Source organism: Diadema antillarum, unplaced genomic scaffold (assembly GCF_040938485.1).
Source record: "Diadema antillarum isolate AM-2024a unplaced genomic scaffold, OU_Dant_1.0 seq00001129_RagTag, whole genome shotgun sequence".
Taxonomy (NCBI): Eukaryota; Metazoa; Echinodermata; class Echinoidea; order Diadematoida; family Diadematidae; genus Diadema; species Diadema antillarum.
In genome coordinates, this window is record NW_027271942.1 from 156,097 (window position 1) to 177,449 (window position 21,353).

The 21,353-nt window shown below is 39.2% G+C and overlaps 1 protein-coding gene across 1 annotated transcript; it reads left to right on the forward strand.

The window, feature by feature from the left end:
- The first annotated feature begins 539 nt into the window (after window positions 1-539).
- LOC139744028 (carbohydrate sulfotransferase 14-like) lies at window positions 540-20,980 on the forward strand. Its single transcript, XM_071654492.1, has 4 exons — window positions 540-763; window positions 16,095-16,216; window positions 16,989-17,023; window positions 17,813-20,980. Exons 2-4 carry the CDS (start codon window positions 16,102-16,104, stop codon window positions 18,746-18,748), a joined length of 1,086 nt encoding a protein of 361 aa, XP_071510593.1. The 5' UTR covers window positions 540-763; window positions 16,095-16,101; the 3' UTR covers window positions 18,749-20,980.
- Window positions 20,981-21,353: the final 373 nt, after the last annotated feature.

Genomic DNA, 21,353 nt, shown 5'->3' on the forward strand with positions numbered 1-21,353 from the left:
AATTAGAGTATACATATATAAACGTTAAGGATACGTATACATAAATACACTCTTTGATGTTCATCATTTCTGCTTTGCACCAAGTGTACAATATGGGAATCAAGCTCATAAAAAACTTTGTTTATTGTATTTGCTTATCACGAAAATTGTGCATGCTCCGTATGCATTATTTGTGTGTACAATTATTAAGTGTATGATAATGTCTTCAAAAAGTACTTCACCGTAGTAACATGAATCAATTTTTTTTTTAGCCCATGGTTATCATCATGCTACCAAAATGATAATGATTTTAAAAAAAAACAAGTAGGGGAGCAAATAATAATGTGAAGGTGTTGGTGGCAAGTGATAGCAACAGGTGGCGTGGAGCAGCTTGGTTTGAAGCGTAGAGCAAATATGTCTTGATAAGTTGGTGGCAGTAATTCATCAAAAATTGTTTGATACGCCGCATTCGTGCTGTACGCTGAACACGATTTTTTTCTTTCCTTCTAAATAAATTTGGCCAGTGAGAATGACATGACATTTCAGCCTAGCCACTTGACGGAACCGTTTTCGAACTTGAGAATACATGTACAACGGTATCGTAGGGGCATGGTGTGAGCAAATGCTTACATTGCTTGTAGTCCACGCGTTCTGGAATGACGCCACTGGTGCCTGATTCGTGGGATTGTGAATAATATTACCGGGAAGCATCGCAGTACTCATGAGAACTTTGGTCCCATTTCAAAGTAGTATACGCTTTTACCATACAAACACGGAAAATTAGGTAAGTGAGATTAATTGTTTTCTGCTTTTTCTGCTTTGCATTCATTCATCTAGCGTACCTAGCTAGCTGAGGACTATTTTTCTTTGTCTTTTTGGAGCTATCATAACCAGCAGAATGGTACGATGTCAATTGAGATTTGTGATGCTGTTAGTGATCTTCTTCCACCAAGACTTATCGACCATTCTCCGTTCTAGCCCGTGACCTATGGGATACGGAAAGATAATCCGTGCTTCGTCGTAGGGCAGTAGCAGAAGAAACAATCATGAGCGCTCATGAATGTATTCGAACATAATATTTCTCTCCACCCCCCTTCTCGTTCTCTGAGCGTAAAGCCATTGATTTTCCACAATATATCTTAATCATTACCTATATAATTTCCATTGGAGAAGTAACCGTGGTTACAAAGTCTTCGTATACCAGTCCTTTAAATCAATTCAAATTTATGGCCATTTTTCGACAAAACCAGACATTTCACTTTGGTTGGTAACGGAGAGTAAGGGAAACAAGACAATACGAAATGAACAAAGTATCCAAATATAGCGAAACCTTGTAGTAATTACGCATTGTAATGAATATTCTAGTAATCAAAATCAAGTGAACCCTAGATATAGCAGGTCAACAAGTCTCAAACAGTGCGCCCTTTTTCGTAAAAGCTCTGGAATCATTAATTTGTTCAATGTCTAGGAACAGAAGGTGCGTGAGATATGAATACATAAGAGAAGGGAAAATTCTGAAGAAAAAAAAGGTATGTAAGGTGCACTGGAAATCTCTATGTCATGTTATCCATCTACACACGCTGAAAGTTTAAATCTCTATGTCATGTTATCCATCTACACACGCTGAAAGTTTAAATCTCTGTATGTCATGTTATCCATCTACACACGCTGAAAGTTTAAATCTCTATGTCATGTTATCCATCTACACACGCTGAAAGTTTAAATCTCTATGTCATGTCATCCATCTACACACGCTGAAAGTTTAAATCTCTATGTCATGTTATCCATCTACACACGCTGAAAGTTTAAATCTCTATGTCATGTTATCCATCTACACACGCTGAAAGTTTAAATCTCTGTCATGTTATCCATCTACACACGCTGAAAGTTTAAATCTCTATGTCATGTTATCCATCTACACACGCTGAAGTTTAAATCTCTATGTCATGTTATCCATCTACACCAACGACGTAAATCCGTACTGAGGAGTGGGGGGATGATTGGCGATAGTCACCATCACCACGATTTCAAGCCCATACCGGACCGGCGCAGCCCTGGGGGGGGGGGGGGGGGGGGGGGGGGGGCACACACACACACACTTTGCAGGGATCAAATGTCCCATTCTTTTCCATGCAAAGTGGGAGGGAAGTGGCAGCAAAAATATGACGACTTTTTGTTCTTGTTTTTGTTTGCTTGTTTGTTTTTTTCTTGTCAGCCGACTTTCCGCGGAAAATCAGACCTTAAAAGTATGAAGACTTTTTTGCTGTTGTTTCTCTTGGCTTTTGATGTTCTTTCTTCTTGACTGACAGGCGATTTTGCCCCCCCCCCCCCCTTTCAAACAAGTAGCGCAGCCCTGAATAATGCCCAAATGAATTCAATAAAATGCTAATTAGGATATCCATTTCTTGAATAACGTATAGTAGATATTTTCCTGTAGCTATTAATTGTATTCTTCGATTTTCTTGCTTTAAGTCAGTAAAGCAATCATCACAGGGGCATCGTTCCGTTTTAATGATGGGGGTAGGGGAGGGACTTTGAGTTTGAATATCTGTGCGAGGGAGCGGAGCGGCCTAGCGGGGGGGGGGGAGGGTGTGGGAGGGGGTATCCCCTCCCACACGAGAGAATTTGGCATTTTCAGACCTCAAATTCAGCGATCTGGTGCACACTTTTGGTGAAATTTGGGATTTTTTTTCCTATAAAAAACAAGTAAGAAAAAGAAATATTAATAGATAATTGAATGACTACATCGTGGTATTTCAGCTCTTGCTCCGCCTGTGCGACATCACTGTGAAGGCCTACTAAATAGTGGGGCCTATCACCGGCGTAGCCAGGATTTGATCTTCGGGGGGAGCGGTTAGATGCGAGAGAGTGATGCGAGCGAGGGGGGAGGGTGTGGGAGGGGGGTTTCCCCCTCCCACAGTGAGAACTTTTTGCATATTGATGTTGTAAATGGTGCAATTTGATTCATTTTTTTTTTTGCGTGTTCTATCGACTTGAAACAGTCCAACATGTTTAAGGTAGCAGTACATTTTATGTAGATTATTATTGAACAATTTTGCCTATAAAAATTATGGTATCATTTAGAGAAATTTTTTGTCTTAATTCTTACACTGAAGATCATGAACGCGATCATAAATTTTGACATTGTACAGTCCAAAAGCGGCCGTTTGTAGCTATATATATTTTTTTCGCTTTGGAAATTAAGGGGGGCGCACCGGGCGCATTTGCTGGCAAGTTTATACTGGCAGCAACATCAGGAGAATGACCTAACGATTAATGCAAGCGAGCGAAGCGAGCGAGCTTGACAATTTTGACATTTTACAGTCCCAAAACTGCCGTTTGTAGCTACATTTTTTTCGCTTTGAAAATTAAGGGGGGGGGGGGGCACCGGGCGCAACTGCTGGTAATTACCCGGCAGCAACATCAGGAGAATAGCATAGCGATTAAATGCGAGCGAGCGAAGCAAGCGAGCTTGAAAATTTTGACATTTTACAGCCCCAAAACGGCAGTTTGTAGCTATATTTTTTCGCTTAGGAAATTAAGGGGGTGGGGGCGCACCGGGCGCAACTGCTGACAATTACTGGCAACAACATCAGGAGAATGACCTAACGATTAAATGCGAGCGAGCTTGAAAATTTGGACATTTCACAGTCCCAAAACTGCCGTTTGTAGCTATATCTTTTTGGCTTTGAAAAAATAAGGGGGGGGGGGGGGCGCACCGGGTGCAACTGCTGGTAATTACCCGGCAGCAACTTCTGGAGAATGGCATGACGATTAAATGCGAGCGAGCGAAGCGAGCGAGCTTGAGAGCGAAGCGAGCGAGCTTGAAAATTTTGACATTTTACAGTCCAAAAACTGCCGTTTGTATAGCTGTACTTTTTTCGCTTAGGAAATTAAGGGGGTGGGGGCGCACCGGGCGCAACTGCTGGCAATGACTGGCAGCAACATCAGGAGAATGACATAACGATTAAATGCGAGCAGGGAGGTCTTTCTCTTCCCACCTCCCTGATGCGAGCGAGCTTGAAAATTTTGACATCTTACAGTCCCAAAACTGCCGTTTGTAGCTATATTTTTTTCGCTTTGAAAAATAAGGGGGAGGGGGGCGCACTGGGCGCAACTGCTGGCAATTACCCGGCAGCAACATCAGGAGAATGGCATGACGATTCAATGCGAGCGAGCGAAGCGAGCGAGCTTGAAAAATTTGACATTTTACAGTCCAAAAACTGCCGTTTGTAGCTGTACTTTTTTCGCTTTGGAAATTAATGGATGGGGGCGCACCGGGCGCAACTGCCGGCAATTACTGGCAGCAACAAATATCTCGTAAACACATTTATGATGTAGTCTGGGGAAATTTCAATCCCAGAAGTGTATACTATTTTTTTAGGGGGGGGGGGAATCCTCCGTTAAATGAAAGTATCTAGATATCTCCTCCCACCCAAGGAACATTTGCATTTCTTTAAACTGAAGTAACAGGCCTGGTGCACACTTTGTGTATTAAGTAGAAATGATTGAACGTGGAGGGTATGGGAGGGGTTAGGCCTATCCCCCTCTTACGCGAGGGAGATTTTGTATTTTCAGAATTGAAATCTAGCCATCTTTGGGTGAAATATTTAGACAGTCTTCTATCAAAAAAAGTAAGAACATTTCCACATCTCGGGAGTTACGAGGAGGAGCAAAATGATCTGTTTGTCCCCAATACTTTTATGGGGGAACCATCCCCCTCCCCCTCCATCGACGCCTCTGCATAATTATGAGGGAGCTTTTGTAAGTGAAAGATCTGCTGCACACTCTTTGATAAATATAAGGAAATAAAACGTCGATCTCAAAAGTGTACAAAGTCTATCGAAAGGGACCCAGTAGCTTTTGCATATTTATGATTGCAATTCAGCGATCCGGTGCATAATTCTGGCGGTAGTTGTCCAACTTTCCATAAAGAAAGTTCGAGATTTGTCCTCATCTCGGGAATTGCTTGGGGGACAAAATGACAAAACAATAAACATTATCAGAAACGCAAGGTTATTGATAAGGACCGTATAGGCGGAGATTGAAAACTTGAATGTTCATCTCGTATTGAAGGAAATTTTACCTTTTAACTTCAGTTACCTCACAGGAATAGATTAAGCAAACCGTACTTTAATTGAAGACAACCCAACGTTTACTAACTATAAATCTCGCAACATAGGCCTACATATCAGAGCACTTCTGAAGCCCAGGTCTATCAGATGTTTACATACTGTAGCCTTTGAAAGTTCAAACATAATTGAGCATATGATGCCGACAATTTGAATAATTTCCTGAGATCTTTTCTTAAAGAATCCATTTTTCTTTCGTGAGATGAATGTTGCATATCAATAAAATTGGCTGCGAATAAACTTGTCTTATTAATCTATTGATGTACGTTTGTTAACAGGTGAACTTTCTTGTGTTTTTTTGCACATCTCCCATGAAAACAAAAAAGAAATCTGGTTAATAGGTCTGAACCATTAATCTAAAGCAATGTTCATTAGATTAAAGGAGGTACTTGCATATGGCAAAATATGGTAATCGACACCCGTTCCTTTTGTTATTTTCTGGAGGCAAACGAATTATACTAACTGAGCAAAATCACTGCCAATATGGAGAGGGTAAATGTGTTGCAATTCCTACGACTGAAACTCGTACAAGGCTGTTAACGAACTCGTTTGTTATCTAGATCTTTGGGTAACTCATGCGGAGCTCGACGTGAGTCGTATCGCGCTCGGCATGGTGCACTCGTTCACGCCTACCAGAAGCGGATCTAGAGGGGGGGGGGGGGGGGGGGGGGGGGGTTGCAACCCCCCCCCCCCCAAAAAAAAAAAAAAAAAAAAAAATCCGGGGACCATTTTTTTAAAATCTTATCTTTTTTTTAAACTTGTAATTTTATTTTTTTCTATTTATGTATTTATTCTATTTATTATTATTATTATTATTATTGGTGTTTTAGCAAAATGCCATTTTCACACACAGATTTTCAAAAATTCTCCCCCCCTCGCTCGCTACGCTCCCTCCCATACTGCCCAACCCCCCCCCCCCCCCTTTATAAAAAGCTAGATCCGCCCCTGCCTACGTCCATGGCCCTACAGACAGTGTTGCATCAAGGAGGTGGGAAGAGCACCTCCCTGGTTGCATGCAGCTGGTTGCCATCTGGTTGTGTGGCTACAATAGTAGTTCAACATCCGAAGCATGCATTACGGTCGATATTGCTCTACATGCATTGGCGTGTGAGAGAAGTACGCGAGCGCTGCTAGCACAGCAGTATGCTCTCGTCACGAGGCGGGCGTGCGAACGTCATGGCTCATGCATTACAGTTTGTAGCCTATAACCTAGGTGGGGATGCAGCTGGTCTGATGCGACGAGACTACGAACAGTGGATGCGCGCGAATACAGTGCCTATGATCCAGTTGTTTGTCGTTGTTTTTTTTTTAATCGGTGGCAGTCTTCTCGGAAAAAAAAAAAAACTGCCACCGATCGTGGCGCCTAGCGGACGCGGTAGATGCGTCCACTGTTCGTAGTCTCGCCGCATCAGATGTATCGCTTGGCAAAGACAATCATCTCGCTGCATCATACGTTTAGCTTAACAGCAAATTACAAAGACAATAACTGCATTCTCCGCCTAGATTATAGGCTATGCAATAATCCATCATGCTGAAATCAATATCACCACATCCCTTTTTGTTTGTTTTTTGTTCCTACATCTTCTTCTTGGGAGAATTTCAGGGGGGGATATTTGTACAGGCCATCCCCCCCCCCCTCCTTCAAAAGTGGGGGGGATATATCCCCCCCATCCCCCCCGGGATTTACGCCCATGATCTACACACGCTGAAAGTTTAAATCTCTATGTCATGTCATCCATCTACACACGCTGAAAGTTTAAATCTCTATGTCATGTTATCCATCTACACACGCTGAAAGTTTAAATCTCTATGTCATGTTATCCATCTACACACGCTGAAAGTTTAAATCTCTATGTCATGTTATCCATCTACACACGCTGAAAGTTTAAATCTCTATGTCATGTTATCCATCTACACACGCTGAAAGTTTAAATCTCTATGTCATGACCAATTGTTATCCATATACACACGCTGAAAGTTTAAATCTCTATGTCATGTCATCCATCTACACACGCTGAAAGTTTAAATCTCTATGTCATGTTATCCATCTACACACGCTGAAAGTTTAAATCTCTATGTCATGTCATCCATCTACACACGCTGAAAGTTTAAATCTCTATGTCATGTTATCCATCTACACACGCTGAAAGTTTAAATCTCTATGTCATGTTATCCATCTACACACGCTGAAAGTTTAAATCTCTATGTCATGTCATCCATCTACACACGCTGAAAGTTTAAATACAAAGAACTCTCATCGCCAGCATTAAGTCTCTGGCTCGCCTGGCAATTAACCCTATAAAGCCCAAGGGGGGCACATTGTGCCCCCTACCAGATTTTCATTTGCCACTCCTTCGCCCTTAATCCGATTTCAACCAAATTTGGCGACTTGTCCTAAAATCTTATTGCAAACATTTTGCTATATAATTTAGCTATACTTGATATTGCTGGTTGCCATGGCAACCATAAACTGACAACCATGTCAGTCAGATTTTGCATCTTTTTTCTGTTCTCATTTCATTTAACAGCATATACAGTGTATGGAATGGGTGTTTCTTGGCTGAAATTTGTTGAAGGAGCAAAATTTGAAGTAATTATGGTTCTGGAAAGTTTTTCTTATTATTTCCTTTGTTTTTATGTGACAAAGGCATAAAACAATAGATATAATAGAGATAATTGAAAACAATAATATTTTCTAAAGATTGCCCTTCTAATTTGTGTTATGTTGATTCCTTCACCCAAGTTATGCCTCTAATATCAATAGTTTATCATACTATCAATTTGCAATCTCAAAATTCCACTATTATTCTTATATGAAATGTCATAACTATACATGTACCCATCCCAAACATTTCATTCTTTGTGTTGATATGAATAGTGGCCCCATGTGGTGACCTTGAGAAATTTCAACCATGACAAATAATAAGATTTCACTTGCTTATCATTTGTGGCAAATGTGAAAATGATTAGTCTATAATAAGACATACATAATGGGAATAAAGAAATTATACAGAAAAATAATGTTTTTAGCATATTTTCTATGTATTTCTTTATATTTTGGTATATAGCGCCCTCCATGGGTGACCTTGAGAAAATTCAAATGTACGGTCATGTAGAGTATGAGTTACTCTACCCATGTGCCAAATATGACGATGATACATCAAATAATAAAAAAGTTATATGGGGGGCACAATGTGAGGGGTCAAAATAGCTTGGGCTTAATAGGGTTAAATTGGCTCTTACTGGATGCAATGCGAGACGATGCTGACGAGATACTGAATATAAACAAAATATATAATTCATACAGAACTCCGCATCTTCGTCTTTTTTGCGGACACATTTACAAATCCTTACGTGGACTGTCATGACTGTTTATTTAATTTTCAGATTATAGCAAATCAGCATTCTAACTTAATTCCCAGGTATATGTGGAATGAGTGAATGCGATGCGATATAAGTAGAGCATATCAATGGAGTTTGAGGAAAATTGGATCATCCCTTCAAAGTTTTACATTTGTAAGTTTCCGCGCCGTGATTGCTAGATGAGAAGAATACCACAGTACATTTTCTAGTATGAGGAAAAACTCGTGGCTTTCCTTTTTTTCAGATTGCAGGTGGAATAGTAGGCCTATACCCTTAACATATTTTAATGCCAGTAACAAGTCGGATGAATGTATGCTTTTAATAGAATAGGATTGGAGAAATCTCTTAATATTTCTTTATTTGAATCGAATTAATCTAATCTAATCTAATTAAATCGACATGTATATGTGGTTTTTACCCCCTCTATAGTTAACTAAACCTTCAAATATATAGGAAAGAAAGGCGAAGAGTGTCATGATCTTCAGAGTTCATACTTGCGGCAGCTTACGATTGCGTAACTGAAATAAATTTCTCAGTTGTTTAAACAACAGCTGCAGGCCTTCTGCTTGGCGAAGTTCTAAAGCGTACTGTAATTGCTGTTGTATCCCTATACATTAAGAGCTTCTTATTGAGTGATGCAGAGTAAACTGGACTCCACCCTCATCAAGTGTACTTTCATGAGGGAAAATCTAGCAAACAACACATACATGTAGAAAGTGCACAGTTGTGTTTTCTTGTGTAGCTCAGCTCGTGTTGCTGAGTTTAAAATGTCAGACACCTGGGGGGTGTTTCATAAAGCTGCTCGTAAAGTTACGAACGACTTACGAGCGACTGGTGATCAGTTCTTGTGCTGAATTATGGAAATTCTGATAAGTATGACATCAGAACTGATCACCAGTCACTCGTAAGCTGTTCGTAATTTTACGAACAGCTTTATGAAACAGGGCCCTGCTGTTTATAACCATGGCCTCATGACCACGGCATTTTGTGTACGCATATATACATTACTTTACGGAAATGTGTGTTTATTATAAAATCATTCAGGCATTTGGGCTTATATCATAAGATTAATTTTAAGTTCAATATATCAATAGTGCATTTGTTTATTATCTTACAATAATGTTATTCTTTAATTTTCCCTGGTTACCTTTTATTTTGTTCAATCATTACAACGTTTATGTATACAATGCCAGTACAAACCTTGAAACATTAATTTCTGAGGGATCTGCAGTAAAAATGGAAAAAAATGCCTGAACGCAGGCATTATCATTCTGCTTATTTACTTTTGTATGAGAGTATTTTGCACACAGCGGAGCGAGCATTGGTAAGAATTACCCATATGCACGCCAGGTATCTTTGGAACAGTCTAACACACCCGAGGCGATAGCCGAAGGCGTTTGGTCTGTTTCGAAGGTGCAGTGCACTCCCTTTATAACGAGCACGGTTGTTGTAACGAAATTCCGGTTACAACGAAGTAAAAATCCAGGCTACAACATTATCCGCTCAATTCTTTTTTTATTGTTTCTAGCTTCAACGTTATCCACTCTATTATTTTAATTGTTTTTGTTCGGTTATAACGAAGACATTTCGGTACAGTGCACATTCGTTATAACTAATACTGTTATAATGAAATTCCGGTTCAACGAAGCAAAAATTCAGGCCGCAATATTTTCCGCTCTCTTTCTTTAGTGTTATTTTGTTTTTTATACTATTATTGTAACGAAATTTCGATATAACGAAAGAAAACTGCTGGTCCTGAGGATTTCGTTATAACGGGAGTCCACTGCAGGTAAATATACTACTGCCCGAAAAAAAAACCCAATGTGTATTATTTGCTTTATAAAATAATGAAGCAGATCCTATCATTGCGGGTAAATGAAACGATGGCATCTCGCCTGGTCACCATCTCTACATGAAAGTACTAATGACCGGTCATTATACTTTACTACTGACTGGTCATAAGCATATAGGCAAAATATATGCCTGGTCGCGTGTACGCTCTAAACCAATCATTTTGATAAAGATCTGTTCCATTAATATGATATAATCTACTGATACCATACCCAACATGTTTACTGAATTGTATTGGAGATTACGTTAGTAATATGTGAAGTTTGCATATGAACACAATGAAAGGAGGACCTTTTTTTTTTTCGTTTGATCGTTTGTTTGTTTTGGATTTTTTGTGGGTGATTGATAATCAACTTGACTTTACTGTCATACTCATGGCGCTCATGCTCATCGTGGGTCTTAGCACAGAGGGTTACCAATGATTATACTTCTTTGCAAGCTTTCATATAGCTTTGAAGAAGTTTGAGGATAAGTCAGTGTAAGTAATTCATATTTGGTTTATCATGCTGTATATGATCACACTTTGTAATATTCATTTTCATTTGTATAAAAATGACGGTTTTCACGAGTTAAGAAAATGCAGATCAAGAGTGTGTTACCAGGGTTCCGTTGCATAATTCCACATGGTTTCCCTATACTGCCTAAGACTGCTTAGGATATGTCTTGCTAGAATATAAGAATATCTTTAACAACATAACAATACTCAATCTCTTAATACTCTTCAATGATCTGGGAAAGCGAAAGGAACATGTCACTTCTGCTGAACCTGGAAAAAATATCGTTCTACCATCGTTTCTTTTCTTCAGAATTTTCAAAATATACCTGTATGGTATACAAATGTATGCATTGAGATTTGAATTCAACTCCACCTCGTTGGACAGGGTCCTGTTCATGATTTCCACCTTGCCGAACTATCGGTGGACTGGAGTAGAAAACGTCATTACCTGAACATTCTTGCAGCTGCTCAATGGTGGCATGTTCTGTCTGTAGCCTGACAGCAGCTGTGCAAACAGAAATTTACATGCAAATTGCAAATAATCACTATAAGCACGAGTACTTTCAGACTGTTTCTATTCACTTTTTAATTACGCGTGTATCACTTCTTATTTTGATTAACCCCGTTGTGTTTTCATACTCATTCATCTCCCCCCCCCCCCTATGGGAAGGGGGGGGGGGGGAGGAGATGGAATTGGAATGTTCAATATCGTGCGAAGTTAGCCCCAAACCTGGTTAAAAGCCGATCAAAAAACCATAGCAAGCAAGTAAACGATCTTATGTTATCAGCCTGAGAAACTCCACGATGGCTTTAAGATGCCTTCACCAATAAACTGACGTTAATACGATCACAGCCGAATTTGATCATTTTCTTTATCTTGTGTCCATCTTTACTCAACTTCGGGACGACGTGACGTCTGCATTAAAGTTCACAGATACGACAATGAAGCAACATGAAATGTTTCGCATGTCGTGCGTATATCAGCTGTATTAATGAGGTCTCCATCACCATCAAAAGATAGTTAGGATGAAAAAAAAACTCTTTAATTTTGTTCTGTCTTCACCCCCCCCCCCCTCACACCTTGTCCTCTCAAAAATCTTAAATACTTTAGAGAGTGATTTATAATCGCTAACTTAAATTTTTGAATGAATGCGATATTGCAGCTGATAATTAATTCGGGTTCCGGAAAAGCATACAACCACCCGTGCTATATATTATTACTCGTTGAGAAAGTTGCGAAAGCTATTGACACAAAGTGGCATACAGTCGGTCTGTTTCTGGACTACTCCAAGGCCTTTGACACAATAGACCACGAAATACTTTTGTACAAATTAAATCATTACGGTATTCATGGAAAGGCCTTGGAGTAGTTCAGAAGTTTCCTTCCTGGAAGAACTCACCTATCAATTTGTTACAGTGAATAATCAGGACTCTGAAATAAACTCAATTTGCTGTAGTGTTCCACAGGGCTCCCTCTTAGGTCCTCTTTTATTCATTCTATATATCAATGACTCTCGCAATTCCTCCTCTCTGCTGTCTTTTCTTCTGTTCGCAGATGACACAAGTCTTTTTTATTCTCACTCAGATCCTTATGTATTGCTCGATTCCGTGAATAATGAGTTGCAACTAACATCTGAATGGATTCAGGCGAATACATTATTGGTCAATATAAATAAGACTAATTATATGGTTTTCAGTAACACAATAAAGTCTCTTCCAGGTTTAGTATTAGTGAATGGATTGCAGTTTAATCAAATATATTCAGCAAAATTTCAGGTATTTATATTGATAGCAATCTTTGCTGGAAGGTTCATGTTGATTATATATGTAAGTTGTTGTGTAAAAATGTTGCAGTTATTCACAAATTGAAATATCTCTTCCCAAAGCCAATATTGCATTCTCTCTATTCAACTCTATCATTACCATACTTGAATTACGGGATATTGGGGGATATTGGCCTGGGGGAACTGCTCAAAGACTAAAATTGATTCGTTATTTTTAATTCAGAAAAAGGCCTTGCAGATTATAAATCGTGCACATTTTTTGGATCATACAAATGAATTGTTTGTTTCCAGTAAATTACTAAAAAGTTTCTGATTTGTATTTGTATCACGATGGAATTTTTATGTATAAATTGAATGTCGGCGAATTTCCTAGTATATTTTCTTCAATGATTGTTAAAAACAGTAAAATCCACATTAACCTACAAGACACAGTGGGTCATATCACTTTTCCCCCGTTCGTACAGTTTTAGCCCTTAAGACAATTCAATTCAATTCTATAGTTTGTTTATTTCCATCATCAAAAAAGAAAAAGAGAACATGATTCAAAGCGGTACAATTTATCAATTTGTCATTCGTCTGACAAGGGCAGATTTTTTGTCAAATATAACATAAAGTATATGCACGAATGATGTCATAAAAAAGAAACAATGCACTTTTTCATGGCAACAAAAGAGTAAGTAATCATAACGATGGAAAACAGTGTTCCACTAAAAAGCCAAGCTTGTAAGAAGTGGAACATTGGAAACAAAACAAAATACCGACAGCACCAATTTGTTATACCAATAAGATATATTCATATTAAATTCTTCAGTATACCATTGTACATTTGCTCATTGATATATGATGCTGATACTATAAAAAATACATACTATGATTTTAGAATGTAAACATTGTAAACTATATGACATAGCACATTTATGGCACAGACACCATTTGGCCGTGTATGCCAGGAAAATGTGACCAAAAAGGAAGATATACACGCAGCCAAACAAAACAATAACGACAACAACAACAATAACAACACAAAACACAGTGGTTCCGAATCGACGTATTCTCTTATTCTTTTCTTTAATCTGTACACGTTTATCTCAGTTATGTTCGGATGTACACATTGTATGTTTTATTGTTTTGAAAACAAAAAGAAATGACTGTATTTCATTTGTAATATAATATTCAATGCAGAAAATTCGAAATAGATTCATTTTGAATTGAATTGAATTGAATTGAATTGAAAAACAGAAATGAAGAAAAATGCACACACACAGTTACTGGACATCGAAGAACGAGGAAAGAGGGGCAGGGAAGAAAGGACAAAGAAAAGGAAAAGGAAAGGAATGGAAAAGGTCGATGGACACACTACAAAATATCAAGGACAAGTGAAACATGGCGGATTTTTCATAAACGGAATTAACTGGTATATATGGAAAGCAAATATTTTTAAGTTTATATTTGACTGTAATTAACTTAACAAGATTCTTTTAAATCATTATCTAAGCTATTGCTTCTACCGGCCCTTCTTTCTGGAATGAGTTAGATTAAGTTCTCTGAGTTTCTTTAAGCCAAATCTAAAAGCCAATCTTTTTTTTAAATCCTATGTTTAATTACTTGCCGTGATCACTCGATATATCTGTGCTTATTCGCAATGATGTCTCGCTCGGGTGACTACAATTGCTTGATCAAAATGTGCTATTCTTTTTAGCATTGATGCCGTGAGTTTTATCATGAACATTAACCGTCTGTTGAGAATGAGAAGGGCGTTAAGTTGTCTCGAACACTATGGGTTTTGTGAGAACTTAACGCCCTTATCATTCTCAACCGACGTCCTATTTTGTACATTCCGTAGATTTTATCATAATCTCGACATATTGAATTCTGCATGTGTTTCGTCATCTTTCGTAATTAGCATGTTGTACTAAACGCTTATATTATAACTTTGGAACCTACATCCTACAAGCTTTGCTTTTTAGAAGGTTCCTCATAGTACACATCATTATAATATGTCCTTATACATTGTGCAATTTTATCTCAAATTGTCTGTTGTGTTAAACATATTTTATTTCGAAATCAAATGGAATATGAAACCTGAATATGAAATGTGGAATATGGAATATGAACTTAAAAAAAAAAAATGTAAAAGAACGTGTTCCCCAAATAAACCGATCTTTGCTGTGGGATCACACTTGGTAACATTCGTTGCCATGACGTATCAAAGATGTGTGTTTGCATGTGGGAAATATGCAAATCAAAAGTATATTAGTACGGTTTCGTTTCAAAAGCCAAAATGGTTTCCATTGGCCATACTGGTAATAAACGTGGCGTACACACGATAATAGGCCTACATGCCGTCTGCTGCTTTTACGAACGCACATGTATGCGAGCACGTCAGTTAGGCTGCTGTGACGTCACGACATTCAATTGAATTTTGGCTCGTCAGCTCATTAGCATAACTCACATCGAAAAAGGCGCATGTTTAGAATTAAGTCACGAACTTTACTTCTGTGAAATTCTGTTCTTAGCGCAGCTTGGTCTAGTAGAATCAAGGAGGTACTAGGCTCGCCTAGTACCTTGCCTATATGTTGGTGTCGGTCTCGTGGGCCTTGTTTGCTTATAGCGTCGAACTCGTGGGCCTTTTATTTGCGTAGTGTCGAACTCATGGAGTGCATGACTCGTGGGCTGTATGATTTGTAGATGTCGAACTCGTGGCGTGTACCTATGGAGTTTGAGGGCTAAGGAAGCCGGATCGTAATACAATCATTCAAGCGGGCGGGCAAAGTATAGTAGGAGAGACCAAAGCTTAAGTTTGCCTCGCCTAGGAATAGGGGGAAGTCTGTGAATCCATTCATAAAATATATTCTTGAAAATTGCTGAATTATTGAGCTTCATGGAAATGTAATTTTGCGTCGATTCAATCTGAAATCATGATATAAACACGTGAATAGAGCATTTTTTAGTTATCCCAAAAGGTGTCCACAGAGCGTTGATTTCCTAAGTGTTTTATCAGCATAACTCTTAGCGTTTTGGATTCACGCTTACAGTTATATACCTGCCAACTCTTACAACTTCATGGAATTAAGCCGATTTCGAGGTCCTGTGTATACCATGTAGTAATGAGTTGTGCGACTTAGACCGTAGAGGTCGTTATCGACTAACTGTTGATGCACGCTTGGAACTCGTTCTGACCCATGTTTGCTGTTCTAGCAGGGAGAATCTAATTGTCTACCTTTCCATGATGTACGAGTATTGGGTATGGTGTTTGGTGTTTTTCAAACTCACTTTAATACCTTCAGGTACTAGGATACTTTCTCTGTATAGAGGACAAAATGTTCGGGGCAAAGTTGTCATCTGTGACATCAGTGGTTAGTTAGTTTTTTTATTATTCAGTTATTTTGTTACCGCAAAAAGCTGGTGTTCTCAATATCAACTATCAGATTATTCAAATCTGATCAAACTCCCACTCGTTTTCTTTGTATGTATACAACCCTGGTGAAGAACTGAAATGTTAGAGAACGTGCGGACGTGTTTCTCCGCCGGTCCCTTGGCCGTCATCATCCTGTGCGCCGTAAGTCTGGCGTACGTCCTGGCTTCGTTCGGCTCGTTGGCTTCCTTGCAAGGTAAGCGTTTGACATCATCGTGCAAACTTCTTATTCTCATGATCGCACATCCGGGTATCTAGCGGCAGATGGAGTGAAAACAAACTCACAACAGGCTTGCATTTGAGACAAAATTACAATGTGCGTATTTCCAGATGCCGATAATAATGAGAACGACAATTAACCAACTGCTTTTTCATCCCATTATGGAAACAATATCTTTTTGTTTAAAGTCGCTAATCGCTAAAATTAATGACAATATCTAATATTGAAAGAAAGATATTATTCAGAGGGGTGAAGGCTCAGGTTTGAGTTTCTTCAGTTTGTCTTCCTCTACAAATGAAAATTTGTTAAGATCGCAACTGCTGATCTGTAAATTAACAAACATGTCGGAAAAAAGGAACCAGTGGGACTCGAACCTGTCATCTACTGCTTTCTGGGCAGCGACACTGCCTAATATCTAATATTGTTAGATACTATTCTGTGTCTAAAAGTTCTCTATTCCCTCCCTTCGAGATCATCGTCAGAGATTATCCACGAAACCGAAAACTGCGATCTACGTGTGATTGGTTTGCTCCACAATCATGTAGTATTTACAAGAATGATGATAGACAAGAAGAACGATTCCTGCCATTACTTCCATAGGATTTTTACAAGATATGTTTATTTCATATCTACTACTACTGCTGTTACTGTTGTTATTGCTGTTATTACTGTTCCCATTTCTTGTAATACTCAGTAAAATCTCCAGATACTTAGGTAATGCTGATGAATTCATTCGTTTGTGTAACAGGCAGAATTCCCGTCAGAGCATCGTTTTTCCAGCAGGTGAGTACGGGAATTTCCCATATTACTTTAATATATTATATCGCCACGATATCATTTTACAGAGATTTATACATCTCCTACATTAAATTTCATGATAATTTTGTTTTGCGAATACAAGAATCATTGTTGTATGGTGTAAAGTTAATTGTCTACTTATACAACAGGTTTATCAACTTTAGATTCTGTAACTTTCAAAGAAATCTTCTGAAACGACATTAGATGTTCGTTACACCCGAAGGTTTGCTAATCCAAAAATGAAATAAGGTACCTCATTCCGAAGGTTTGCTTTTCCGAAAGACGCAAATTCCGTATACCCAGACGTTCGTTACAGTATTCCGAAAATGAAGCTGGTCAATCCGAACATAATATCGTGTATGTGGCGTTATTACGAATGGTCGTCATTCCGAAGGTTTGTTAATCCGATAAAGCAAAGAACGTGTCTTAGAACTTAATTTCGTTTTCGGATGAACGAACCTTCGAAACAACTAACCTTAACCGAAGTGGCTTACTTTCGCAATAAAAGTAACACACAAGCACACACACACACACACACACACACACAATATATATATATATATATATATATATATATATATATATCGGGGCGGATCCAGGAATTCCGTAAAGGGGAGGCTCCTTTACAAAAAAAGGGGGGGGGGGCGCCAGAGGCACCCCATTTTTTCTTTTTATTTCTTTTGTTTTAGCAAAACTCATTTGTATAACCTTTACGTTCAGTCGGTTAGGAGAGTGACTATTCCCTTTTCTCTCTCGTCTCCACGCTTCGAACAGGGCAGTGAAAAATGGAGACCACCACAACCTGCGAACTTCCAGAACGCTAGCTGGTACGCCGACATGATGGTTGAACAGACCCGGCGACGAGCACTCGTTGATCAGGCCTGCGAACACGCGAACATGTCACGCAAACTTGACCTTGGTATCGACGGCAAGAATATCTTCAAAAGTGTTGGTCACCTACTCGTTGACGACAAGTACAAGATCCTGTTCGGCTTTATCCCAAAGGTTGGCTGCACGACGTGGAAGAGGGTGATGAGTAGTCTGCGAAGAACACACAGGGGGCACCAGTCTCAAGTCAGTACGTTAAAAGGATTCCGTGACAACTTAACAGAAATAACGTACCGTCTGCAAAGTTATCGCAAGGTTCTGTTTGTCCGAGAACCCATAACACGTATGCTGTCTGGCTATCTCAGCAAACTCCGCAATTTCAGGCGATTGCAGACTACGTGGGAAAGATATATCGGCCGAGCGATCGTCAAACGTTATCGTGGGTACAATCACGAGCAGAGATACGCGGATGCAGAGGTTAAACCGTGGATGAATATCACTTTGGCGGAGTATATTCAATTCATCACCGATATCGGCAGCAATATCGCTATGGACGTTCTCAATGATCACTGGCTTCCACTGAACGTTGTTTCCAATCCATGCCAGATTCATTACGACTTTATCGGGCATTACGAGAATCTCGCTGTGGAAGCCCCCTTTGCCATCCACTGGTTGGGCGTCGATGGTCTTATCCACTTTCCAGAGGTCCACGAGTCGCACGCCTCCAATTCCCTCGTAGAAGAATACTCACAAGTGCCGATCCATTTACTGAAGAAACTCTCCACGTACTACAGTTTCGACTATAAGGCATTCGGGTATAGAATAAATGATACAATTTCGTACCTTGTCAAAGGAATTTTTGATCAGGACGAAGATTTGTAAGAAAAAGTGAGCTGGTAGGCTCTTCTCGTCGTTCCTGTTTATCCTATACATCCCAAGGTATTAGAAACAAAGACAAATACTTTCCCAAAATCTCAGTTCGTCTTGTTTCACCGTGTATCTAGCATATACAGCAAAATGATAAACAGACAGATATATTAAAAGGAGGATTGCAGCGAAGTGTATGCTGGTGGGTTTGTAAGCTTGAAGGCAGAATACTGATCTGGCGTCTATAATGCACCATATTATAGATAGCTGTCCACGATTCTTTTATCAAGTTTGACACTCACATTGGTATCATTGTGTGTGTGTGTGTGTGTGTGTGTGTGTGTGTGTGTGTGTGTGTGTGTGTGTGTGTGTGTGTTAGAGAGTGTGTATTTATGTGGATTTGAAGGCAAACTACTGATGTGTAATAAATCCTTCGGTGAAATTTTTGAGTATGTGTTCCAGGTGCATGCGTGCGTGCTTCCATGTGTGTGTATATGTGTGAGTAGGTTTGAATGTGTCCGTCAGAAACGAACTTTGATATTTTACTATTTTGTGAAATTAATGAAATCTTCTGTCTATCGGATTTTCAGTATTCAATGATTCCCCAGAAAGGAGTACCCGGTACGCAGGAATTTATATAGTGAATTCTTCGTCACTCATTTTGACGAAAGCATTTCTGAAAAGGTATGAGATTCCATGAGCACACAAAAAAAGAATGATGCTTTTTTGATGTGCTTCGAAACACTCTCTACATTCAAGAGTTATCTTCTATTAGCGTCATTTTTGACGTATCAGTTCCACTCTTTATGCTATACGACTTATCATTAAATGCTAAACCAACTAGAATTTTCATCAACGCAGAAAGCGACCCGTGTAGCACTTTTATAGATTTGTGTATATACTAGGATGTTTGTTTTGATTTTGTACTTACAGTGAGTATGCTGAACTGGCTGTATGAGTGTCATGATTGATATACAAACATGTCGGACATGTGTTTTGTGGGCCTTGATGGAAGACGCTATGTAAAGTATGGATTCATTGCCTTGAATAATAGCATAAGGCTTACTGATAGGTATATACCTTTTAGTTTTGCACTTTCGTTTAGATGTAGTGTCCCTATGGAATATAATTAAAGCCTAGATCAAGATTGTGCACCTTGTTGCAGATCATTTTGTTTTATCAGCATAACACTTTGCGTACAATAAGTCATTACTATTAAGGAAATACTCTTCTTATTTCTAAAGGGCATATAAAACCCGCCAAAAAGTCATTATATAACACGCTGCATTAGGCTAGTCCTAATTCATATGTAAGAGAAAGTGTGACTGTAAAGCTGCTTGATTCGCAATGCATTCAGCGTGCCCATGATGGTTCCATTATATTGCCTACGAACACTATTGATAGAGACGTTGCGTTCCGATCACATGACAATACAAGGCATCATACGTCATGCATAATATGGAAGAATGGCGCCGTATCATGTGATATATGATTGTCTAGATCTGACGAAGAAATCTAGCGCCTGTATCTTTACCCGTCCCTTTGTCTCCCCTGTAGTCCAGGCTCAAACCTACTTCGAAAATACACCCCTAGGCCCTCCAGCATTTGCAAAGTATATAGGGTGTGGCGCGGAGGAGGGGTGGTTGAGATGGCGGTAACGCAGTGTGCTTATTTTGGGATAGTATGTAGAGGGTATACAGTAGTTGGCATATATCAGGGTCTGTATACAGTACATAAAAAGAAACGACTAAATGTAAGACCAGCTTAAGGACGTTTCTTTCTTCAGTCTGTAGGGTTTGTTTGCATTTACCTTAGGCCTACCTATTTTGGCAGAGCAAATGCCAGCGGAGATTTTAAACAAAAACATCAACCTGAGTGTATGCCTAATTCATCTTAATTGATGACGGCAGACGTCGTTTTGGTAATATGGAGTGTGTGTTGTGTGTGGGCATTGGTATTGCACATGCTCATACTACAACTCCGCCGAATCTTTGCCAGTGCACTGTTTACACTCTTAAAACATCCGAGTCAGAACTGACCCGGAACTGGGTCCGTTGGGGTCACACACCGTTCTTGGTCAGAAATGACAAGGAATGGGGTCAGATATGACCCATTCAGAGTCATGAATTGGGTCAGGGTGACCCAATTCGGGGTCTTCATGACCAAATTTCAAGTCATTTTTTTTTACCCTGAACGGTGTGTGACCCCAACGGACCCAGTTCCGGGTCAGTTCTGACTCGGATGTTTTAAGAGTGTATACGCTCATGCACACGTGCAAGTGTGTGTGTGTGTGTGTGTGTGTGTGTGTGTGTGTGTGTGTGTGTGAGTGTGTGTGTGTGTTTTTATGCATATTTTTTGTCTGGTTTACAAAATTTATGTTGCTTAGAAATTAGAGACGGCCTAAAAAAAAAAGGTTTGAGAGTTATTTCTATGAAACCTATAGAATTTCAACGCTTATTTGAGATCTTAGAGAACTTCAATTTTTAAGATTACTTCATGGAGCGGTTTATACTATAAGGATCACTTATTAAAATGTGGTTTTGTTGCTGATAACTTATGTTCTTTTGTAATCAAATTTCAGAAACTTACTCGCATTTATTTCGGAATTGCGTTAAAATCA